This window comes from Terrapene carolina, unplaced genomic scaffold (genome assembly GCF_002925995.2).
Source record: "Terrapene carolina triunguis isolate 2854851 unplaced genomic scaffold, T_m_triunguis-2.0 Scaffold42, whole genome shotgun sequence".
NCBI classification, from domain to species: Eukaryota; Metazoa; Chordata; order Testudines; family Emydidae; genus Terrapene; species Terrapene triunguis.
The window spans coordinates 40,640,473-40,660,629 of record NW_020664393.1 but is presented as its reverse complement, the minus strand read 5'-3'; the positions used below and the strand labels follow the sequence as shown (position 1 = coordinate 40,660,629).

Below are 20,157 nucleotides of genomic sequence, written 5' to 3'. Positions count from 1 at the left end.
CAGAATAACCCAAACCATATACTTTCTAGCTAAGATCTTTGTCAGAAAGAGCATTGTATAGATATACTTCTTTTAGCTTTGTCAGGTTTCATTCTAATTGCACTGTCATGACATCTTCTGAGTAACTAGTAAGTATTTCAGAATTAATATTGGATAGAGGTAGACATGAGATACTAGTGTTGGACAAATGCTTTCCAATGAAATTATATCAGTAAGAGAAATGATCCTTTTTTATGCTAGTGTTAGTTTATTCAGGAGAAACTATCACCATAACAACTCAAGAGCAGCTTTATGCACTTGAAAGTTTCAGTTTCCATTATATGACTCCTTTATTCACCATTTACATTCAGCATTAGAGCTGAATTCACTAATTCATAACAACTAATGTATTCAGTAAATTTTGCTTCTTTTTCTGATTGTGAATTATCCAAAAATGGTATGCAACTTTCTCAAGTTCATTTAGTATTAGAAGTTATTCACCAAATAATTTTGTCAAGTAATCCCTAGTGTTTCTTTTGACTATTCAGTATAGAACATTTGAGCTGTTTTGGTTTTCCAGAATAGATGAACGCAGCTGTTAAGATCAGGTATCTATTGCAAAAAATCTTCATTATGAATTTTAAAATTTGCTTCTCATAAATATTCTTCAATATTCACTTAATATTCATCAAGCATTTCTGTCAGCAAATTTGTTCACTCGAAAGAAGCACAAAGTGGTTGCAACTGTAGTCAAAGTAATTTGTCTAAATATGAACTAATATCTGCAGAATTTATTTTTATTTTGAGTATTCACTCAGCCCTGTTTAGAACATCTGCTGACTTGTGTGTAGGTCAGTACTGGAAGTGACGTACAGTAACATGACTTCTGGATAAGGAGAAGGTTGATCATTGGAAATATCAAAATCTATTTTTTCAACAATCAAAAATTGTCTATAAACTTTCCTTTGTGTTAGTGTCTCCTGGCAAATGTCCTGAAAGCAAGGGATTTTGTGAAGGCCACTAGCATACCTATGGTGTGGACTGCTAATAGTTTTTCATTAATGGGCATATAAGCAAGCAGGTTTTTCTTATTTGCTATCTAAAGAAGAGCTTAGCTTTAGGGCAACATTAGACATAAGCAAGCTTCGTGGCTAGCTTGGCACTACATTTCAAGGCAGCACAGTGTCTCAAGGAGATGTTCCACTGTAGGAAAAAAAGGCTCCATGCTCTAAGACTCCCTCACTTGCAGTACAGGATACGGAAGAAGCCTTGATGGCCAAAATACAAGTTCCCTACACAGACGGGTCCTGAGATAGTAAGAGCACTGAGGAAACTTGAGAGGCATAGCAGAGATGGGGATATCTGAAAGTGGGAACATGATATGGGGGAACCATTCTACTTGGAAGGTGGGAGGTGGAAATACCAAAATATTCTCTGTATAAGGCACCATCATATACCGGTAATTACCAACCCTGCCTGAAGTCAGGGTTTTTCCACTTTTTGCCTGCTTTTTTCCTAGCAAGTGGATTAGAGGGATATCGATTTCAAGATATGAAAGTGGAGTTTCCTTCTTGAATGATATATTTGACAGTTCCTACAGACTGAAATCATTATACTTGATGCAGCCAATGGCTTCTACTTTCTGATGATGAATACATTCATTCCTGCAGTATACATAATTCCCTATTGTTTGTATATACTGAGTGAGCTTTTCAAGCAAAAGGTTTTTTACTTAGAAGGATTCCAGTAAGACGCTCACAAACTTTTGTAGAATGATTAAAACTGGGCACACACTTGTCATACCTAGCACAGTTATCAGTTGACATTCACTGTCAAGATAACAGGTCAAACAGTGGGATTAACCAGAATTTGAGTGCTTTGTTATATTGCTACCATCGTACACAAGGAAAAATCCATATCTGAGATGCTGTGTTGTGACCCAAATATTAAGCACACTCTCCACCAGTTTTTGAATGTTTTCAGCTGCGTATGTGTTTATAAGAAATAGGCAACTTGTAGGATCTATTGCAGCTACTCCCACTGCTTAGACATGGTGCTGGTGACAGCACTACATATGCCAGGCCCAAAACAGTGCTAAAAATATCCTGACAGCATCACCTATGAGCCTCAAAACTAACCTAATTAAGAGTTTTCATGCGTGGGTTTATTATGCTCTAGGAATTATTGTGGGAAAGTTCTCTGGTCTTTGTTATACAGGAAGTCAGACTAGATGATCACAATGGTCCCTTCTGGCCTTGGAATCTATGAATCTAAACACAAGGAGAAAAGTAAAAGAGTGATCCTGCTCCCACTGAAGTCCGTGACAAAACTCTCATTACCTACAATAGAAGGGTGATCAGGACCCCATTCAGCCCAAATTATATCTTGGTTGACTATCATTTAAACAGCTTGCCATGTTCTAATGTGGCTGCTTTTATATATATCATATTTATAGGGCTGTATTGTGTTTAAAAAAAGTAAAGTTAGAAGAAAAACATCTGGCAAGATCTTGATCAGAGAGATACTATTCCAATGTATTCTAGCCACAACACTACATAGCTTTCTATGTATACATATTTTAATCACAGCATTTAGAAAAACCTCAAATTAGCATATTCACCCTTACAACGTAATTTGAATTTGTTCAAATTCACAGTTAATAAAGATACATATACCAGTTCTATTCTTACAATGAAAAAAACATTTGCAGACTGGAACATTGTCTATCTTCATAATTATTAACTGTGTTTGATTACCTACAGAAACGAGGGAATGGAAGGGATCATGATAGGTCATCTAGTGCAGTTCCATGTACTGAGGAAGGATTAAGTATTATCTAGAGCATCCCTTATAGGGGTATGTCTAATCTGTTCTCAAACACCTCCATTGACAGAGATTCCACACCCTCCCTAGGTAAATTATTGCAGAGCTTAACTACTCTGACAGCTAGGAAACTTTTCCTAATGGCTAACCTAAATCTTTGTTGCTGCAATTTAAGCCCATTACTTCTTGTCCTGTCCTGAGTAGATACAGAGAATAAGTTATCACCCTCCTCTTTATAACAACCTATTACATACTTGAAGCCTATTATCATGTCCCCCTCTCAGTCTTCTCTTCTCCAGACTAAGCATGTTTTCTAGACCTTTAATCACTTTTGTTACTCCCTAATTTGTCCACACTGACTTGAAGACAACTAACTTGTGTAAGTAATTCTTAGCTTGTTCTTTCCCTATTTGCCTCAGGTCATAACCCATTTACACTGATATTCGCTATGTTAGTTATCTGATCACTGCTAATCTTTTGGTGAAAACTGAAAGAAAAAAGGCATTTAACACTATCACCATTGCTGTGTTTTTGTTATTGTCTTTCCCTCCTCACTGAGTAATGGGCCTACCCTAACCTTGATCTTTCTCTTGCTTCTAATGTATTTATAAAATGTTTTCTTGTTACCCTGTATTTTGTCCCTACATGCTTCTGGGGTTTTTTTATATTCATCCTTCATAATCTGACATAGTTTCCACCCTGTGGATGACTCTGTTTTTGAGTTTCAAGTTACTGAAGACCTCCTGATCTCTTACCGACCTTCTTTACCCTTAATAGAGTGTCTCTAAAAACTGCCAACTCTCCTGAACGCTTTTTTTCCTTAGACTTGCTTCCCATGGGATTTTACCTACCCATTCTGAAGTTTGCTAAAGTCTGCCTTCCTGAAGTCCATTATCTTTATTCAGCTGTTTTCCTTCCTACCATTCCTTAGAATCCTCTAACATTTCATGATCACTTTCACCCACACTGCCTTCCACCTACTCCCGAGAAAGAAGGCTGCCTTGATAAATCTATACATTCTGGAGGCTACTTTTCTTTCATAAAATGGGCAGGACCAGGAGACAGCATATCTGGCTAGCTTAAGGCCCTACTAGTAGTATTATGAGAAAACAAACACATCACTTGGAAATACATACTTAGTTTTACAAACTACTTTTTCCTACTCAAAAATTCAGTGATTAATAAAACCAATACTCCAGTGTGTGTGGTATATAGAGGATAACCACACCTCTCAGATGCTGGAGACAGTTGGCTGTCAGCTCAGCCTCGCTCCGCAACCAAGACATATAGCTGTAACAACTGCACCCCCTGGAAAGTGTTTATCTTGTAGCTGTGCGCTGCAGTAATTTCCGAGAGCAGAAGGGAATGGTGAGATTGTACTTGTCAAAAAGCAAAGGGCTAGACTCTATCTAGCAATGACAAGGTAGAACAGAATGAATAGGAAGGAGGAAGGATCATATCCCCACACCCACCTTAGGGTGGCTGCACACGGGTCAGTTATAACTGCAGCTGGTTGGAACCTATGAGTGGAGAATGAGCGGACTAGCAGATGGAGCCATAGCTCTGGCCTCCTCACCCACATGTGTTTACCTGTGGCACTCACTGACTGAATAGGGGTGAGGGACTACATGACATCTTTTAAATGAGTGATGGCAAATTATCCCTCCACCAGTAGAACTGAAGAGTCCAGGAGGGATTGTGCCTCTCTGAGGAATTGTGCTAATTGTGCTCCCTCTGGGGTCTTATACACCATCCATTTCTGTAAGCTGCATGCACAAAGCACAATTGTACCCCAAGAAATCTTTACAGCACATGACAGTACTGAAATGTCAATGCCCTGAACTTTTGGGGACATGCTAATCAGCTGCCTCATTCCCATCTCTCCTATTCCACTGGACATTCCCCATCTGCTGGTGGCTGGCAGCTCCATGTCCCTGAGGGTGGCTCCTATTTCCTCTCTTGCGCTTCATGTAGCAGCTGTCCATAGAGATAGCTAGGCTGGCTCCTCCTTGTTTCCAGCTGTTTTCCAGGCCACCAGGCTGTGCTTTGCAATGATGAGCCAAGATATCTGTAGAGGCAGCTGAAAGCATGGAAAACAGAAAAAGCCAGCTCTCTGCAAACTACCAGAAAGTGCTCTGCAGACCATGAGTGGTACATGGACAACATTTGAGAACACTGCTTTACAGATAGATTGTATTCTACATAAAAACTTAAAAAATACCACTTTACAATTTTAGAAACTTTTGTAGTACTACAGCTAGCAGCCTGAGAGATGACTTATGTTATATGGTACTGTAAACTGGTGGACAGTTTCATCAGTCAGGGAATGGAAATAAGCTTCAAGCCTATGTCCTTTTAAGGTCCTTTAATTGGACTTATTAATTTCCACTAAACAATCATAAAAACATAGTAAGTCAACTGAAAAATACTGGGCAGCAACTCCCCAGAGGCTTTCTCCACTTGATTCAGCCAGAAGGGGAGAAAACACATCCTTCCTGATTTGTTCCACTTTCCCCATCCTTTTATGCTCTACCTATGCAGCACCTTTACTTTGTCAGAGGTACTGATTATGATAGCAACCGAAAGTCAATGTTAACTATAAATGATGGAATACAAAGGAAGATATCTTGGGATTATAATGGCATTAATAGAAGCTCCAGCATTCAAACTGTAAAAAAGTTTCTGTTATACTCCGAGAATTTTTGTTTACTTAAGAAATGTTGAAGAAAGAATTTTTGAGTTAGGACTTACTACAAATTTAAGACTAACTGTTTTTTTTCAAACGTGTCTAATGCTTATTTGAAAATAATTCAAAAACAGCCAGGTTTAACTATAAACTTTATCTCTACAACATGAATGTACTTTTATTTTAAGTTAATATATGCAATTATACCATTTAAACAAAAATGTTAACTAGAACATCAAATATGCCTCACTATGCCTTTGTTCTGACAGAAAAGAAGTGGTGTTTTTGTGTAAAATTATTGCAGTCTTCAAAATTATATCTAATCTATATCTATATAGAGATATATATAGAGAGAGAGAGAGAGAGAGAGAGACTGCAGTGTCGTCAGATCAAATTTGATATATATGAATGAAGACTCCACTGTCTATATATTAAAGGTAGATCTTCCTACTCCTACTTCAGAATACAGCAAACTGTTCAAACTTGGAACGGCTGACACATGAACTAAATCATTCACTAATAAAACATGCCCAATATTTCGCAGTTAAAACACTTACAGGGTCTCCCCGACGTCCTTCTGGTCCTGTAGAACCAGGCTTCCCAACTTCTCCCTTTAAAATGAAAAGAGTGTTAAATGGGAAACTTAGCCAAGACAAAAAAATAACCTTTCTGTGCAAAAAGAATAGTGAATTCAAATGGTAACACATTTTTAGATGTAAAATAAGGAGACACCTATCCAGGCTCTTTTAACATGTTACTTTTAACATCATTAATACAATGTCGTCAGCATTAAAGTAACCATTTCAACAGGAATTCAGCCAACTGACTCCTAAGAAATGCCTGTTCATCCCACTCATCATTGTATGAAGCTCACCATTTCCAAACCCCCTATGAAACAGATGCCTTTTAAAGATACGTTGAAACACAGAATGAAATGTCAATTCAGAATTTTAATCTTTACTTCATAAAGATAATGTACTTTACTCAACATATGTACCATTGAAATATACAATCTGTAATTCAAACATGTAAACACATTACTTAACAATATTATAATGTACGTTTAATTGTGTAAAACTATCCCCAATAGAAATACATTGTTAATTTTTTGTGGAAAAAACACTACTGTGAAAAGTATTCCTGTTCCATCACATAACTTAAAAACGTATGACACTTGTTAAAAATATTATCCCATAGCTGGTTATATGCACATGCATACTGAAGTTCAGTCTGAAATATATTTTACTGCCAAAAACCTGTTAAACATGGCATTTCTTAATTAGAGGAATTATTAAGTGTCATCATTAGCTGCTTGTTACAACATGTAGTATGACGGGTGTTCGTATTACTGATGATGAAACTCACATGCTCTATTAATAGTAAAAACTAGCTCTTAGGTGTTTTTTCCTTCAACTGAGGTCTCTGTTTGCACTTACCATTAAAATGTTGAGGAAGTGTTTGATTAATAAATGTTGTACCCAAATAAAATAAAGAAGCTAATTCAAAGACTCCCAGCATCAAATAATTGAAAGATAAAATAATCCAAGATCCTGCATATGGGGAGGACTCCAAATGATAATCCATAGACCAGTGTACTGGTGTGGAGCTCCACTAAATTCGGTAAGGCTCCACACAAGAGCTAGAACTGAAAAGTGAATGGTTAGAGAGTAAGATTCAAAGCAGATGAAAGATGGACACATCAACTTCAGTATTTTCTGAAGTCTCAAAAGATTTATAGATTGAATGATCCTACCAAGAGCCACACTGAGATCAAATGAGATAAGCGGAGGGGGGGAAAGATCCAAAGTCAGAAGATCCAGAGAAGTGAAGTTTCATGACTGTGAAAGGATTCAAATAAAACAGAAAGCTGCCAAGAGTTCCACGAGAACTCCAAAGTTTGCTGAGGAAATGAAGTTTGAAGGACAAAGGATGATAATATAGTGTCATAACTGAGAAAAAATGTGGCAGCTGTGCAAGACAAACTATAGGATTTTAAAAGTACTGTGGAACTAACCAAACCAATGGCCATTTTGAGTTTGCATATCTGAAATGATTATAAAGGACTACAGAACATTTTTGACTCTTGAATTTAGGCATTTTGCTCAAATATGCATCTACAAGTAAAACAAAAGCATTAAAAACCTCAAAAGTCAGATTTGCTGCTCAGAGAAAGCAAGTCGCTGGCCTTGCCTTCTCTAAGCCAAAGATCTTTGTGCTTAAAAGTGTTTTAACAGGGCTGCAGCAAAACCAGTTTATAACACAGTCTGGCCAGCCTGTGTGGTTTGGGAATAAACTGTGATTTTAATGCATGTTTAAAATCCGGGTCCAATGACAATTCCAGGCAATTCTTGAACATTTTTTTTTTTTTTAAACAAAAGTGTAGCCTAGCCACATCGCCCAGCTGAATCACATTATAAACTGTGAGGGAGAGTCCTGTGGTATTGTGGCGGAAGTGACAATCCACACACGTTACTTCACAGGAGATCCCATAAAGTCTATGGAAAACACTGTGATTTTCTCTGAGAGAACTGATCTATCTTCAGCCTTATACCAATCTCATGATCATGGTATTTTGGTGCCTAATCTACACAGCTATGTATTGAAAAAATCCTCTTAATTTACTAGATAGAGTGCATGCTGTCTTCTGTGTCTGTCTTTTAAACTGTAAGCACTTTGGGGTAGGGACTATCTTTATTTCTGTGCTTTGTATTGTGCCAAGCACCATGTTAGTGTTAAAAAAAAATATATCATAATTGCAGGTATGATTCCAGCTACCATTGTTACTAAGAGTAGCCCTCTGAAAATTATTTCAAGGCACTTCTGAACTATTGCACTACCAAGCTATGACCAAATAATTATGTTCTGATTCAAAACATGCATGTTATTCCTTACTAAAAACTCAGAGAAATAGAAACAAAAACCAAAAAGTTCCAGAAATGAGTGTACATAAATAAAATATTCATACAAGTTAAGGTATAATAAGTTGCTGTCAATTTAAATTACAAAACCTGGGTATGCAGCAACAATTTCTTTCACATTCTTTCCCAGAACAAATATGTTTAAGAAATTTTGTAAGAGAACAGAAAAGCTCCAACAAAGACAGACATTTTTTAAATCCTCTGATTTTGATTACAATGGACCCAGAATGAAATACTGCAGATGGTAAAGGGAAGCTGATAAAATGTTTGAATGAAGCAGAAATAAAAGATTTCTGTTAACTATTATATTCTGAAGCAATTATGGCGCAAACTCTTTCTCACACTCAATAATAAATTAACTTTGTGAGTGATGGGAGTAAATGAGACTTCCCGCACACAACTATTTCAAGAATATTCTACAAAAGGAGATGAAAAAAGTGGTGACCTTTTGGCCTGTCATACACTTATACTAGAATAGTTAATTAAAGGAAATAAAGACAAATGAATTTTAGTCTAAATGTATACATTTATATTTTTTTAATCATATGGTTTACTGTAAGAGTGAAGGCAGGTTATATACTCTCAAAATTCATGTTTTTCAAAGACATACATTTCTTGAACAGGCCATAAGCACATATAAATTTGTTAGAAATTTTGTGGAAAACTCTGCGTCAAACAAAGTGATTAACTGGAATCCAACCCATCTTATCATATACCAGGGATGAGAGAAAATTATGAGATTGAGTTTCATTTGGTTCTGATAAAATGAGAGTTCTGGGATGCTGCATATTTGATTTTATCACCCAAGTAGTCTCAGAAGCAGGAAAACAGCTACTTTCCATACTACAATATTCAGTATAGATTTTCAAATGGGATTCCATACTCTTGTATGCACTCAATTTGGATACCAAATCCAAATCCTCCGATGCATTTATACAAGTCAGAGTTTGGTGATTTCTCAGATATATGTGAATAATCATGACTTGCATGCATTAAGGAGATTCAGACCAAAGTCAGGTGAATGGAAAAATACTGAAAACTAAATTGAATGGTGAATAAAAACGTGAAATGTTTAAATACTAGAGAAATCCAAAACACTATCAGTTGCTGAAGCATGAAGTAATTTCTTAATAAACTATCATCAGAATCTTTACTAACTTTACCCAGTTTGTTCTGCTAGTGCATTTCTGAAAGGTGCAGACAAATTAGAAAATAAGGACTAAACCAAATAAGCTTATTACAATTATGGCCCCAAAAATTTGCCAATTTGACCTAAGATTAAGTAGATAAGCTGAGTATCTTAATTATTCCCTTGTACTTCCTTCCTATAACATCTAAAGGAAATACTTCAAACAGTGCAAATATTGAGGTTATCTAACTGAAAATATTTAATTATTAAACACAAGTTTCAAATTTTCAAGGCCACCACTGTACATGTATTCTCCTTGCCAAATATATTCTAAACATAGTATGACCACCAGTATTGTTGTAGATGATCACTTACATTCAATGAACTTGTCAATACTGAAAGGATTATTTTATGGAACGGAACTATTAAGTAGTTTATTTGACACAAACAAACTTCATTATTATCAGACACCGAAAACCAGCTTGCATATTGCATTAAAAATTGAAATGCTTAGCATCTTTCTTATTTCATCTCAGAGTAATGGGAAAACCAATAATCTAATAGTCTCGTGAACCACAGTCCCCAGTATGAAGATCAGGCTGTGTTCTTGTACCCTCTACTATTAGGAGGCAGATATACAGTTAGCTAAGTATGTGAAGAATTGGGAGCTCAACATAATAAGATGTGCTGAAGTAGTTCTCTCTGTTTCCCATGAAACCTGCTAATTTCCATGAACTACCAACTGATGGAGGTGGATTCTTGGTGTTAAATTAGTTAAACATGAAGCATATTTCAGGTTTAGGACTAGATTGTGCCCTCAAGTGTATATGCAGTGTTATGGGCCATTTTCCTCTTTTCAATAGCCATCATAATAATCAACTCTTTATCATTTACCTGTATAAGAAAGAATGCTGTGAAGAATATATATGTATATCCGATGTTTTACATTATTCAGAGTTAGAGGAATGCATATGGAAATGAAAACAACAAGATTAGTCCTAAGCAGTCTTTGATAATCACTAATAATAAATTTCCCAAATAGCTCTTCAGCAATTGGGCCCTGATCCAAAGCCCACTGAAACCCCAATGGCTTTGACTAACATCTACCTGTAGTAGACACAATTTTTATTTCCAGTTACTACCCACAAAACACATGCTAGAAATAACTAGACCTATAACAACGTTATGTAAGGCGTTGGCAAGTTACTGACAGTTCAAAAAAAACCACACCTAAATACAATTTATTGAATGAATATGTAAATACCTTAAAGCCAGGGCTTCCAGGTAATCCATCCTTCCCATTTCTCCCAGGTTCCCCCTGTGGCAACAGGTAACATGACACTATTAGTAGTATTGACAAAGTAAATTTAAAGGCAAAACTGTCCTTGTAGAACTTACAGATCGTCCTGGCATTCCTGGAAAACCTGGATCACCTTTTCCCCCTTTAGCACCCTGGAAAAATATAACAAAAAAAAAAAAAAAAAAAAAAAAAAAGAAGGAAAATGATGTTCAGATAGTATCCCCAAACTCAGTTACACAATTCCAGCACAACTAATCTGAAATTCTCACACTGTTTGCTTTCTATGAAAATTTGCAATGGAATTTCCTACATATAAAAGACTATGGACCCTATACTGTGGTCTTTACTCAGGCAAAAGGCCATTATTATTATTATTATTGAAGTATAAAATGGGAAACACAGAAATCAAGCAACGACCCTGCTTCAAATGGCTGAGAATTTAGACAGACAAAGAGCTGAAAAAAATAAGATTGTAATTTAGAATGTTTTTGCTTGTTTTACACGTGTATGCATACGGGTGGTGACTACGGGTGTTATATTGACAGACTAGACTTTGTTAGCTGGAAAAAGAGTTTTCAGGAGGTATCTGAATGAAGAGATCATACTGGGACAGAGATATTGTTCTAAACAAGGGGTAGGCAACCTATGGCACATGTGCCAAAGGCGGCACACAAGCTGATTTTCAGTGGCACTCACACTATCCGGCCACCAGTCCAGGGTGCTCAGCATTTTAATTTAATTTTAAATGAAGCTTCTTAAAAATTTTAAAAACCTTATTTACTTTACATATAACAATAGTTTAGTTATATATTATAGATAAGAGACCTTCTAAAAACATTAAAATTTATTATTGGCACACGAAACCTTAAATTAGAGTGAATAAATGAAGACTCAGCACACCACTTCTGAAAGGCTGTCAACCCCTGTTCTAAACATTGACATCAATGGACGTATGCCTGAGAATGCACTGTAGGATTCAACCCCATGTAAATAAAAGGCATTTTACAACGTGAACAAATCAGAAAAATGCTGGCACTTCCCTTTATGATATTCAATTCCCACTTGCCTTTTTTCCGTAAATTCCTGGTGGTCCTTGATCTCCCTTAGGACCCCTTTCACCCTACAACAAAATAAGCATAAAGGGATTATTTTGCTTTTACAATTTGAGCTAATTATATACGGCTACAAACATGATGTATTCCAACTCACTGTTTGCTTAACAAAGAGCTGGCCGAAAAGAGGGAATCCCTTTCCATTAATTTTGTTTGCATTTTTAAGGAAAAGCTCTCTCATACTGGGATGAAACACCAAAAACAAACATTTTCACAGAAAATGAAGAAGAACTGAAACAGAACTTTTTTTGGCTTCCCAGCTGCCCTCAGGAAAAGCTCTTGTCAATTCCACAGTTCCACTCTTCCTCCCTGCTAACCAGTCGCTCCAGGAGCCGAGAGGCAATGTGCATCTCAGTTCCCTGGAGCTAGCGGGGGAAGGTGAGGAGGCAGAGTGGCCCATGCTTCGCTGTGTTTTGACAGAAGTCTAATCAAATCTGTAATAGATTCAGCAAAACATTTTGTTCTATCAAAGTGACATTTTCTGACAAAACTAAGAAATACATAGCTCAGATCTAAATGGGTATATGACTATCTGAAAAACAGTCTGATAAAGAGTCCAGGATGATAAACTAAATGTGACTTCAGAGTGGCAAACTCTTGCAAACAAAGAACACAATTGTGCATGATGGTGAGCATTTTCTGCAAGGTACAGATGGCCTATGAAGTACCACATGCTTAGTACCTCTGGGGCAGTGGTTCCCAAACTTTAACAACCTGTGAACCCGTTTCACTAAAATGTCAAGTCTCGCGAACCCCCTCCTAAAAATGAATATTTCCAGGGATTTTCTCCTTTATCTGAGTATAAAATATAAAAGCAGTGATCTTGGAAATATAAAATTTGTTTTTATGACGCTTATTACATATTATGCATAATGATTATTATTACATATTATTACATAATGATATTATTTATCATTACAGTATTTTTATTACATTATGAAAATAGCAACACTCTTCCAAGATCTCACTTTTGTATCTTGTATCACTTTGAATAAGCCTGTTATAAGACAAGGCTCCTATGTTTCATCAAGGAGTATCAGATGTGAAACAGCATGAAGGTATTTAAGAAGCCAACTCAAAGAGTTCCTCCTACACAAGCATTCAGGTCTTGAGCAGTCCAGGCAAACAACGCACGTTAAAACAAAGCTTAAACTTGTTCTTCATAATAATTTAAAAAAAAAAAAAAAACACTAGTTATCTATTTAATTTTAAAAACAGCAAAAAATCTCCACCTCCCTTTCCATTGCTTATAAGGAGTCTTGAAGTTTTAATCTTCTCAGTGTGATAGATATGCTTGCTTTGATCTGCTTAGCTCTTGGAAGTCCAGGGGCTCCATGCTGCTGGCCCCATGCTGCCCAGCATCCCTAGGGACAGCTCTCTTCGCCATTAGGGAATTTTTTCCCCAAGAACCCCCTGTAACATTTTGCGAACCCCCAGGGGTTCACGAACCCCAGTTTGGGAACCACTGCTCTGGGGACATGTTCAACAACTAATAGGTTTAATGCCTGTGTTTCCAACGGGAGCTGCTGGGCACTGAGCAGTTTTGGAAATCTGGTCACTTCATTGAGATCCTAAATGGAAGTTTAAAATCTTTTAAAAGCTGAAAATCTTTGAACAGTTGTGTGTGCTGCACTCTTTTGAAATCTGTCCTGAAAAGTTTAAAATAGACATTAGGAGGAACTTTAAGGAGTAAGATCAATTAGGCAGTTGGACACACTAGCAAGAGATGTAGTTAAGAGAACTCCACTATAGAACATGTTAAATAAGAATTTTAAGGAATTAGTGCAAGAAAGTTCTTCAAAATGCTGGGGGTCAAACTGAATGACCTAAGGAACTGGAGTATAATCAATGATTCCATCATTTTGACACTATTTGCAGAGAAGAGGGCTCTAAGTTTTATTAAAATCAAAATTCAAAGCAATTTATATGCAACATGATCCAAAGCCCATAGAAAAGAAAACATTATCAGTATTAATCTCACCTCTTATCTGTGTTTATAGATAAACTTAAACTTTACACATATAGGTAACTAAAATCATTTTTAAAAGCTATGAAAAGAAGTTATGGAATAATCCAAGATGGATGGATATTTTACAAGAAGCTTTTGATTACAACCTTTGATGCTGGCATCCCATGTAATCCAGGAAAACCAGGAAATCCACGCTCACCCTAAAACAACAAATATATTAAAATATGTATATATAAAATAAAATAATATTTTCATAACCCAACTGATTAACAAACCAGGAAAAGACTTAAAACGAAATGGCCTGATACAAACCCACTGAAGTAAATGGAACAATTCCCACTAACTTCCCAAGGCTTTGGAGAAGACCCAGTCTGAACAACATGAGCTAGTGGTGCCAATGTTACCAGTATTTGATAATTATTTGTAATGCTACATTAGTTCTCTTCTCAAGGCTCACTTGTATCACAATGCCTATATCGGCTCAAATAGTTAACAGTTCACATTTCTTTATGTAATTACAATACTGAAGTTATATATTGTACATGTGAACACATGTATGTGCATATAACCAACAAACATATGTTTACAACAATTGTATACTGCCATCACCCTTTGCATGTTGCTCATCAGCAGCTTACAAATACACATAAACCAATCTTAGCCCCTAGGAATGGTCAAAGTCCTGCCCTCAATTTTGTTCATTGCTGTGCCATGGGGAGCAAGTGCCATGTAGGAAGGATGCTTTCATACACATAGACCCCACTTGACACTATTAGGGATCCTGGCTGTTCATTTCCCTGTTGATCTCATCAAAACTCCACCCTAGTGAAAAGAGTGAGCATTTGTGGGCAGGTACAGTATTAGAGACATTAAAAATCAATAAATAAATAAACATATAGGCAGTTCAAATAAGCAATTCCCTTTTTACGGAAGGAAAAACTTGATAAAAGCAATTGGCCATAAAAAAATTAAGGTGTCCACATTTCTGTGGGAAAGCATCATGAGCTTAGCTTTGTTTATGAGTTTGGTCCTCCTGTTGTCATTGCAACTGCCAGACATCAGGATTCTCAATGCTTTTGCTATTGATACTGGAGATATTTATTTGATTATTATTTTCAAGCTCACTTGAACTATTCCAACAGAGGCTAAATTGTATCTCGCTGCCACCTGACCTTAAAAAGCTAGAGAAAGATACTTCAGTAGACAGATTTTATTTTAGTCAGGCAACAGAGCATTTGAACATTTACTTTCATTGCCAGTTACCATGGCTTGTCTCTACTTAAATCCACTAACTTTAAATTTAACAACACATTTACATTAGTTTCAGACAACAGAGGAGAAAATTAGAATAAATTATGCTGCCCACTTAGTGATTTTATGTAATATTTCGGGTATAAGATAAGAAGGTATGAACAATGGTCCTGAACTAGAGAAATGTTCAACACCCCCTGAGAGGTGTTAAAACCATTCTGAACCATGCAAGATAATACAGTTACTTACTGTACTGTACCTGTGGTTTTTCAAAATGTAGTCAGTGTGGCTCCGTAGGTGAGAATGCACTTCATGCATTTGCAACTGGGTTCTTTTTGCTAGCAGTGTCCATTAGGGTTGTGCATGCTCTCAAGTTCCCATGCAAGGGTGTAAGGAGGGTCGTGGGTTTTACATTGACTATAACATCTTGAAGGACCACAGTTATTGTAGGATAAGTAACTGTTCTTTCTTCAAGTATCTATCAGTGTGTATCCCACTGTATGGGACTGGCGAGGAGTATCTTCTCCCAGATGGTGGATATGAGTATCCATCAGGTGTGTTAAATAAAGATTGAAGTACTGCTCTTCCAAAATTAGAATCTTCCCTGGTTGCCGCATCAAGTTCCTGCAGCCAGGGGTCAGCAGGTTATTCCATGTGTCTGTCTTACAAATCTCTGATATGGGCACATTTCTGAAGCAGGCCAGCAAGGTTGCCTGTGCTCTGGTGGAGTGTGCCTTAACTTTTGGAAAGAATGCTCACCAGCCAGCTGGTAAAAGGTAAAATGCACTGTGTAAGCCACTTGGAGAGTGTCTGTGAAGAGATCACCTTTGATACAGCTAATATGATCACAAGGACACTGGAAGAGAGCCCGAAGGGCTTAGTCCTGTCTAGGTGGCAGCGTAGCATTCTGGAAACTCTTCCAGAGTGTGAAGTTTCCTCTCTCTTGGAGAAGAGTGAGGTTTCAGAAAGCACACCATTAAGGCAACTGACTAACTGAGGTGGAATTCTGAGACTCCCTGGAGAATGAACTGGGGGCAAAGTCTCATCAACACCCTGTCCCTGTGAAATGACACGTATGGTGGTCCAGCCATTGTTACTAGAGAAATTGTCCAGCCTCTACTTTGTCTGCCTGATCTCTATTCTGAACAAGCAGGAACTAATTCATTCTAAGGTGGAAGCTGCCGATAGTCAATTGGCAGAAAGTCCATAATTTCTAAGATGGCGCCCCGGAAAAAGGCCAAATGTGTATGTGTGGATCAGCAGAATCACAGCTCTGAGGTAAACAACAGCAGTGAGCATGTGCAAAATTGGTGGCTACTGAGCATGTGCAGGAAGGGGTGACACAGAGAGAGGTCAGTTAGCTAATCAGCTGGCTGGCTAGAGTCTACTCATATTGGTTACAACTTATCCTAAATGTCAGAACTGTCAATCACAGCTCTAGAATAATGGTTGATACTGAGCATGTGCGAATGAGGTAATTCCTTTTAAGAATAGAGAGGTATATTAGAAGAGAGACAGAGTGCAGCATAAAAGGCCAGCTGCCAGCAGGCAGGATTGGATTAGCGAAAGGGGGTGGGGTGGGGTGGACAAATCATAGAATCCTAGAATATCAGGGTTGGAAGAGACCTCAGGAGGTCATCTAGTCCAACCCCCTGCTCAAAGCAGGACCAATCCCCAACTAAATCATCCCAGCCAGGGCTTTGTCAAGCCTGACCTTAAAAACCTCTAAGGAAGGAGATTCCACCATCTCCCTAGGTAACCCATTTCAGTGCTGCACCACCCTCCTAGTGAAAAAGTTTTTCCTAATATCCAACCTAAACCTCCCGCACTGCAACTTGAGACCATTACTCCTTGTTCTGTCATCTGGTACCACTGAGAACAATCTAGATCCATCCTCTTTGGAACCCCCTTTCAGGTAGTTGAAAGCAGCTATCAAAAATGCAAAGGAAGCTGCTGCAGAGAGAGATAAAGAAGAAGACCGGAGCAGAGCATAGCTGACTGACCAGAGCAAGGCTGAGTGATCAAAGTTGAGCAGCGACAACAGACAACAAAGGTTTTATAAAGGATATCAAAGGATTTATAAAGTAAGCCTGCCAGTTTTTAAATATAATTTTTAGTGTAGTGTAGTCTAGTCTAGTATAGTATTTGATACGTATGCTTGAAATCTGCCTGTGTGTTTTAATTGTACTTTACTTAAATACCACAAAGTATAATTTAATACTCCTCAGGGAATTCTGTGCCACTGCTCAATGCAGAATTTGCGCAGAAATTAATGTTATGCACAGAATTTCCTATTCCTCCCACAGAAATGGTCTGTAGAGCTGCCGGCTGCCACTAGGGGGCACTGGACCCAGCGGAGCCCAGCTCACAAATAGAAGACACTGCCAGGAGGAGGGGGAGAGAGCTGGAGGATTTCCAGCAGCTGCAGTACCCAGCATGCCTTAAAGGAAGAAGGCAGTGTGCAGGAAACACTGTACAATCCCGGGACCCATCAGGCTGTTTCTCCTTCTGGATCCTGGGCTCTGGTGGGGAGGGGATGTGGGTGTCTGGGCTGGGGGGTGCACCCCAGGTAGACTCTGGGAGGGTAGGGGGTGTGGGTGTCTGGCCCCCAGGCTGGGCTTTTTGGAGAATGGGGACAGAGAAACAGGAACTGGATTGTTGTTCTAGGGGTTTCCTAAATTCCCTACTGCTGGGGGAAATTTTTTGTGTCCGTACTGTTACAGACATAGTTGCTGATAGGTATTTTGAAATAAATTACAGAATAATTGAAACTGGCATGATTACATAGTGTTATTTTGACAAATAAAATACGTAACAATTTTCAGAATTTTAAAATATTGTGCGCAGATTTTTTAATTTTTTGGCGCAGAATTCCCTCAGGTGTAATTTAATAACTGCTGTCAGCTGTGTTCCCTGTAAGCTGCACACTTGACCGGCCACGCAGGAGAGATTTAAGTGCCGCCCACCAGATTAGGAGAGCACGCACAGCCAGCAGCATGTGTTCAGATGCCCCTCCCCCACATTGCTCCATCTTGCAGCTGCTCCCGGGACCCTCCTGCTGGCTGTGAAGAGCATGGGGGGGACGGTGCGGATATCAGGGTGTGCCCCTTCCCCCCACCCCTGTACCCCATCTCCACAGAGCAGAGGCAAGGCAGGGGACACAGCCTGGCTCAGGACTCAGAGCTGCTGCAGGGAAGGGTGTCTTTCTTAAAGAGACAGTGCACTGTTTCTGAGATTTCCCCAGCAGTCTGCTCACACAGTCTCTCTCTCTCTCTCTCTCTCTCTCGCACACACACACACACACACACACACTCTCTCTCGCAAACACACACTCTCCCCTTCTCCATGTATCCCATCTCCACAGAGATGGGGAGGGGAGACAACAGGGCTCAGGACAGAGCAGGGGAGCTTTCAATGAGTGTCTTAAAGAGACAGCACAGGGCATCTCTCAGAAACTTTCCCAGCAGCTAGCACACACAGCCTCTGTGTCACACACACAGCCTCTGTGTCACACTCTGTTGCACACTGTCTGTGTCACACGCACACACTGAGTCACACACACACTGTCTCACACAGTCTCTGTATCATACGTACAGAGTCTCTGTCATACAGTGTCAAACACAGACAGTATCTGTCACACACTGTCACACATACACACAAATACTGTCTGCGTCACACACACACACACACACACAAACACTGTCTGTCACACACGCTGTGTCAAGCACACACACAGAGTCTCTGTCTCACACACAATCTCTTTCTAAAACTCACCTCCCAACACATATTTGTATTATTGTTGTTACTTCTTGGTACTTCCTGCAATGCACATATATTCTCTGTAATTTTATTCTTTCAAAGTGTGTTATTTTAGTGTTTTGACTGGTCTATGCATTTCATATTTTTTATTTCTCTTACACTTAAATTTAATTCTTTGAGTAGTGAGTTCTAAAATGCCAACCTTTCCTTGCTAGAGTAATTATCCCTACTTAACCTTTTAAAAATATATTATATCTAGGCTTTTTGTTTCTACCAGTGGTGCACATCCACACATTATCTCGGTGCACATAACAAAATTTATTCCGCACATGGATGGAAAAAATTAGAGGGAACATTGGCTGTCAGTGATTTGTTGCAAACTAGCCATTTGTAACAAAGTGCTTCCCTCCCTTAGAATCACTTAAACTATATGCTATTGCAGTTTGAATGCTCTTTAAACTTGTAATAAGGGATTTATGTTAAGGGATTTTGTGCCTTGTTTAGAATTTTTAGGATATACTCTATTAGGGATTATTAGCTACATTCATAAAAAATAAACTTTGATTTGGAAAAGAATAGTGCCTGTGACAATTACTTTACTGGAAGGTTGTACCCATGTCCTTTAATGTTTTTCCTTAATAATCCCAGAAACGTATACCTCAAGAAGGACAACTTAAAGGGGCAATACACAGGTTATTCCAGGAATGCCCAAAAAATTTGGGGAGTCACACCATGAGGGCTTGGATGTTGCTGACTATGTGCCAATGTGATGACAACAAAGAAGACCATCTTGACGGTAAGGTGATACAATGAACATTTTGAAAAGAAGCTCCATGAGATACAAGAGAACCACACTGAGGTCCCGTGTAAGAATCAGGTCTCTAACCAAAGGAGGCCCTTGATGAATCTCAATACTGTAGGTTGTGAAAAACAGAAACTGGCACATGATGCACTGTCAAATGCACTTTGAAAGAGCTAAATGCCAGTCCCGACTGTTTCAGAAGCAGCATATAGTCCAGAATCATTGTTTTGAGCTGCCCCTATAGAAAACCTTTTTTCATTTTGCAAAAAAGGTCCTGCTAATAGAAGCTTTACTGCTTTGCATAAGAATTTCTTGCACCTATCTTGATCACTCTTTTTTAGTGATGCACATCCAGGCCATCAGCTGCAGTGACTTGGTCCGGATTAAGGGTACATCTACACTTACCGGAGGGTCCGGCGGCAGGCAATC

General features: G+C 38.4%; 1 protein-coding gene across 1 annotated transcript in view; it reads right to left on the bottom strand.

The window, feature by feature from the left end:
- COL21A1 (collagen type XXI alpha 1 chain) overlaps positions 1–20,157 on the bottom strand; it is a 190,828-nt gene that overhangs the window by 74,285 nt on the left and 96,386 nt on the right. Inside the window, exons 13-17 of the mRNA XM_024216499.3 lie at positions 14,063–14,116; positions 11,902–11,955; positions 10,934–10,987; positions 10,800–10,853; positions 6,046–6,099 (exon numbers count right to left, since the gene is read on the bottom strand). Coding sequence (XP_024072267.2) covers positions 6,046–6,099; positions 10,800–10,853; positions 10,934–10,987; positions 11,902–11,955; positions 14,063–14,116 — 270 coding nt within the window. The remainder of the gene's footprint in view (positions 1–6,045; positions 6,100–10,799; positions 10,854–10,933; positions 10,988–11,901; positions 11,956–14,062; positions 14,117–20,157) is intronic.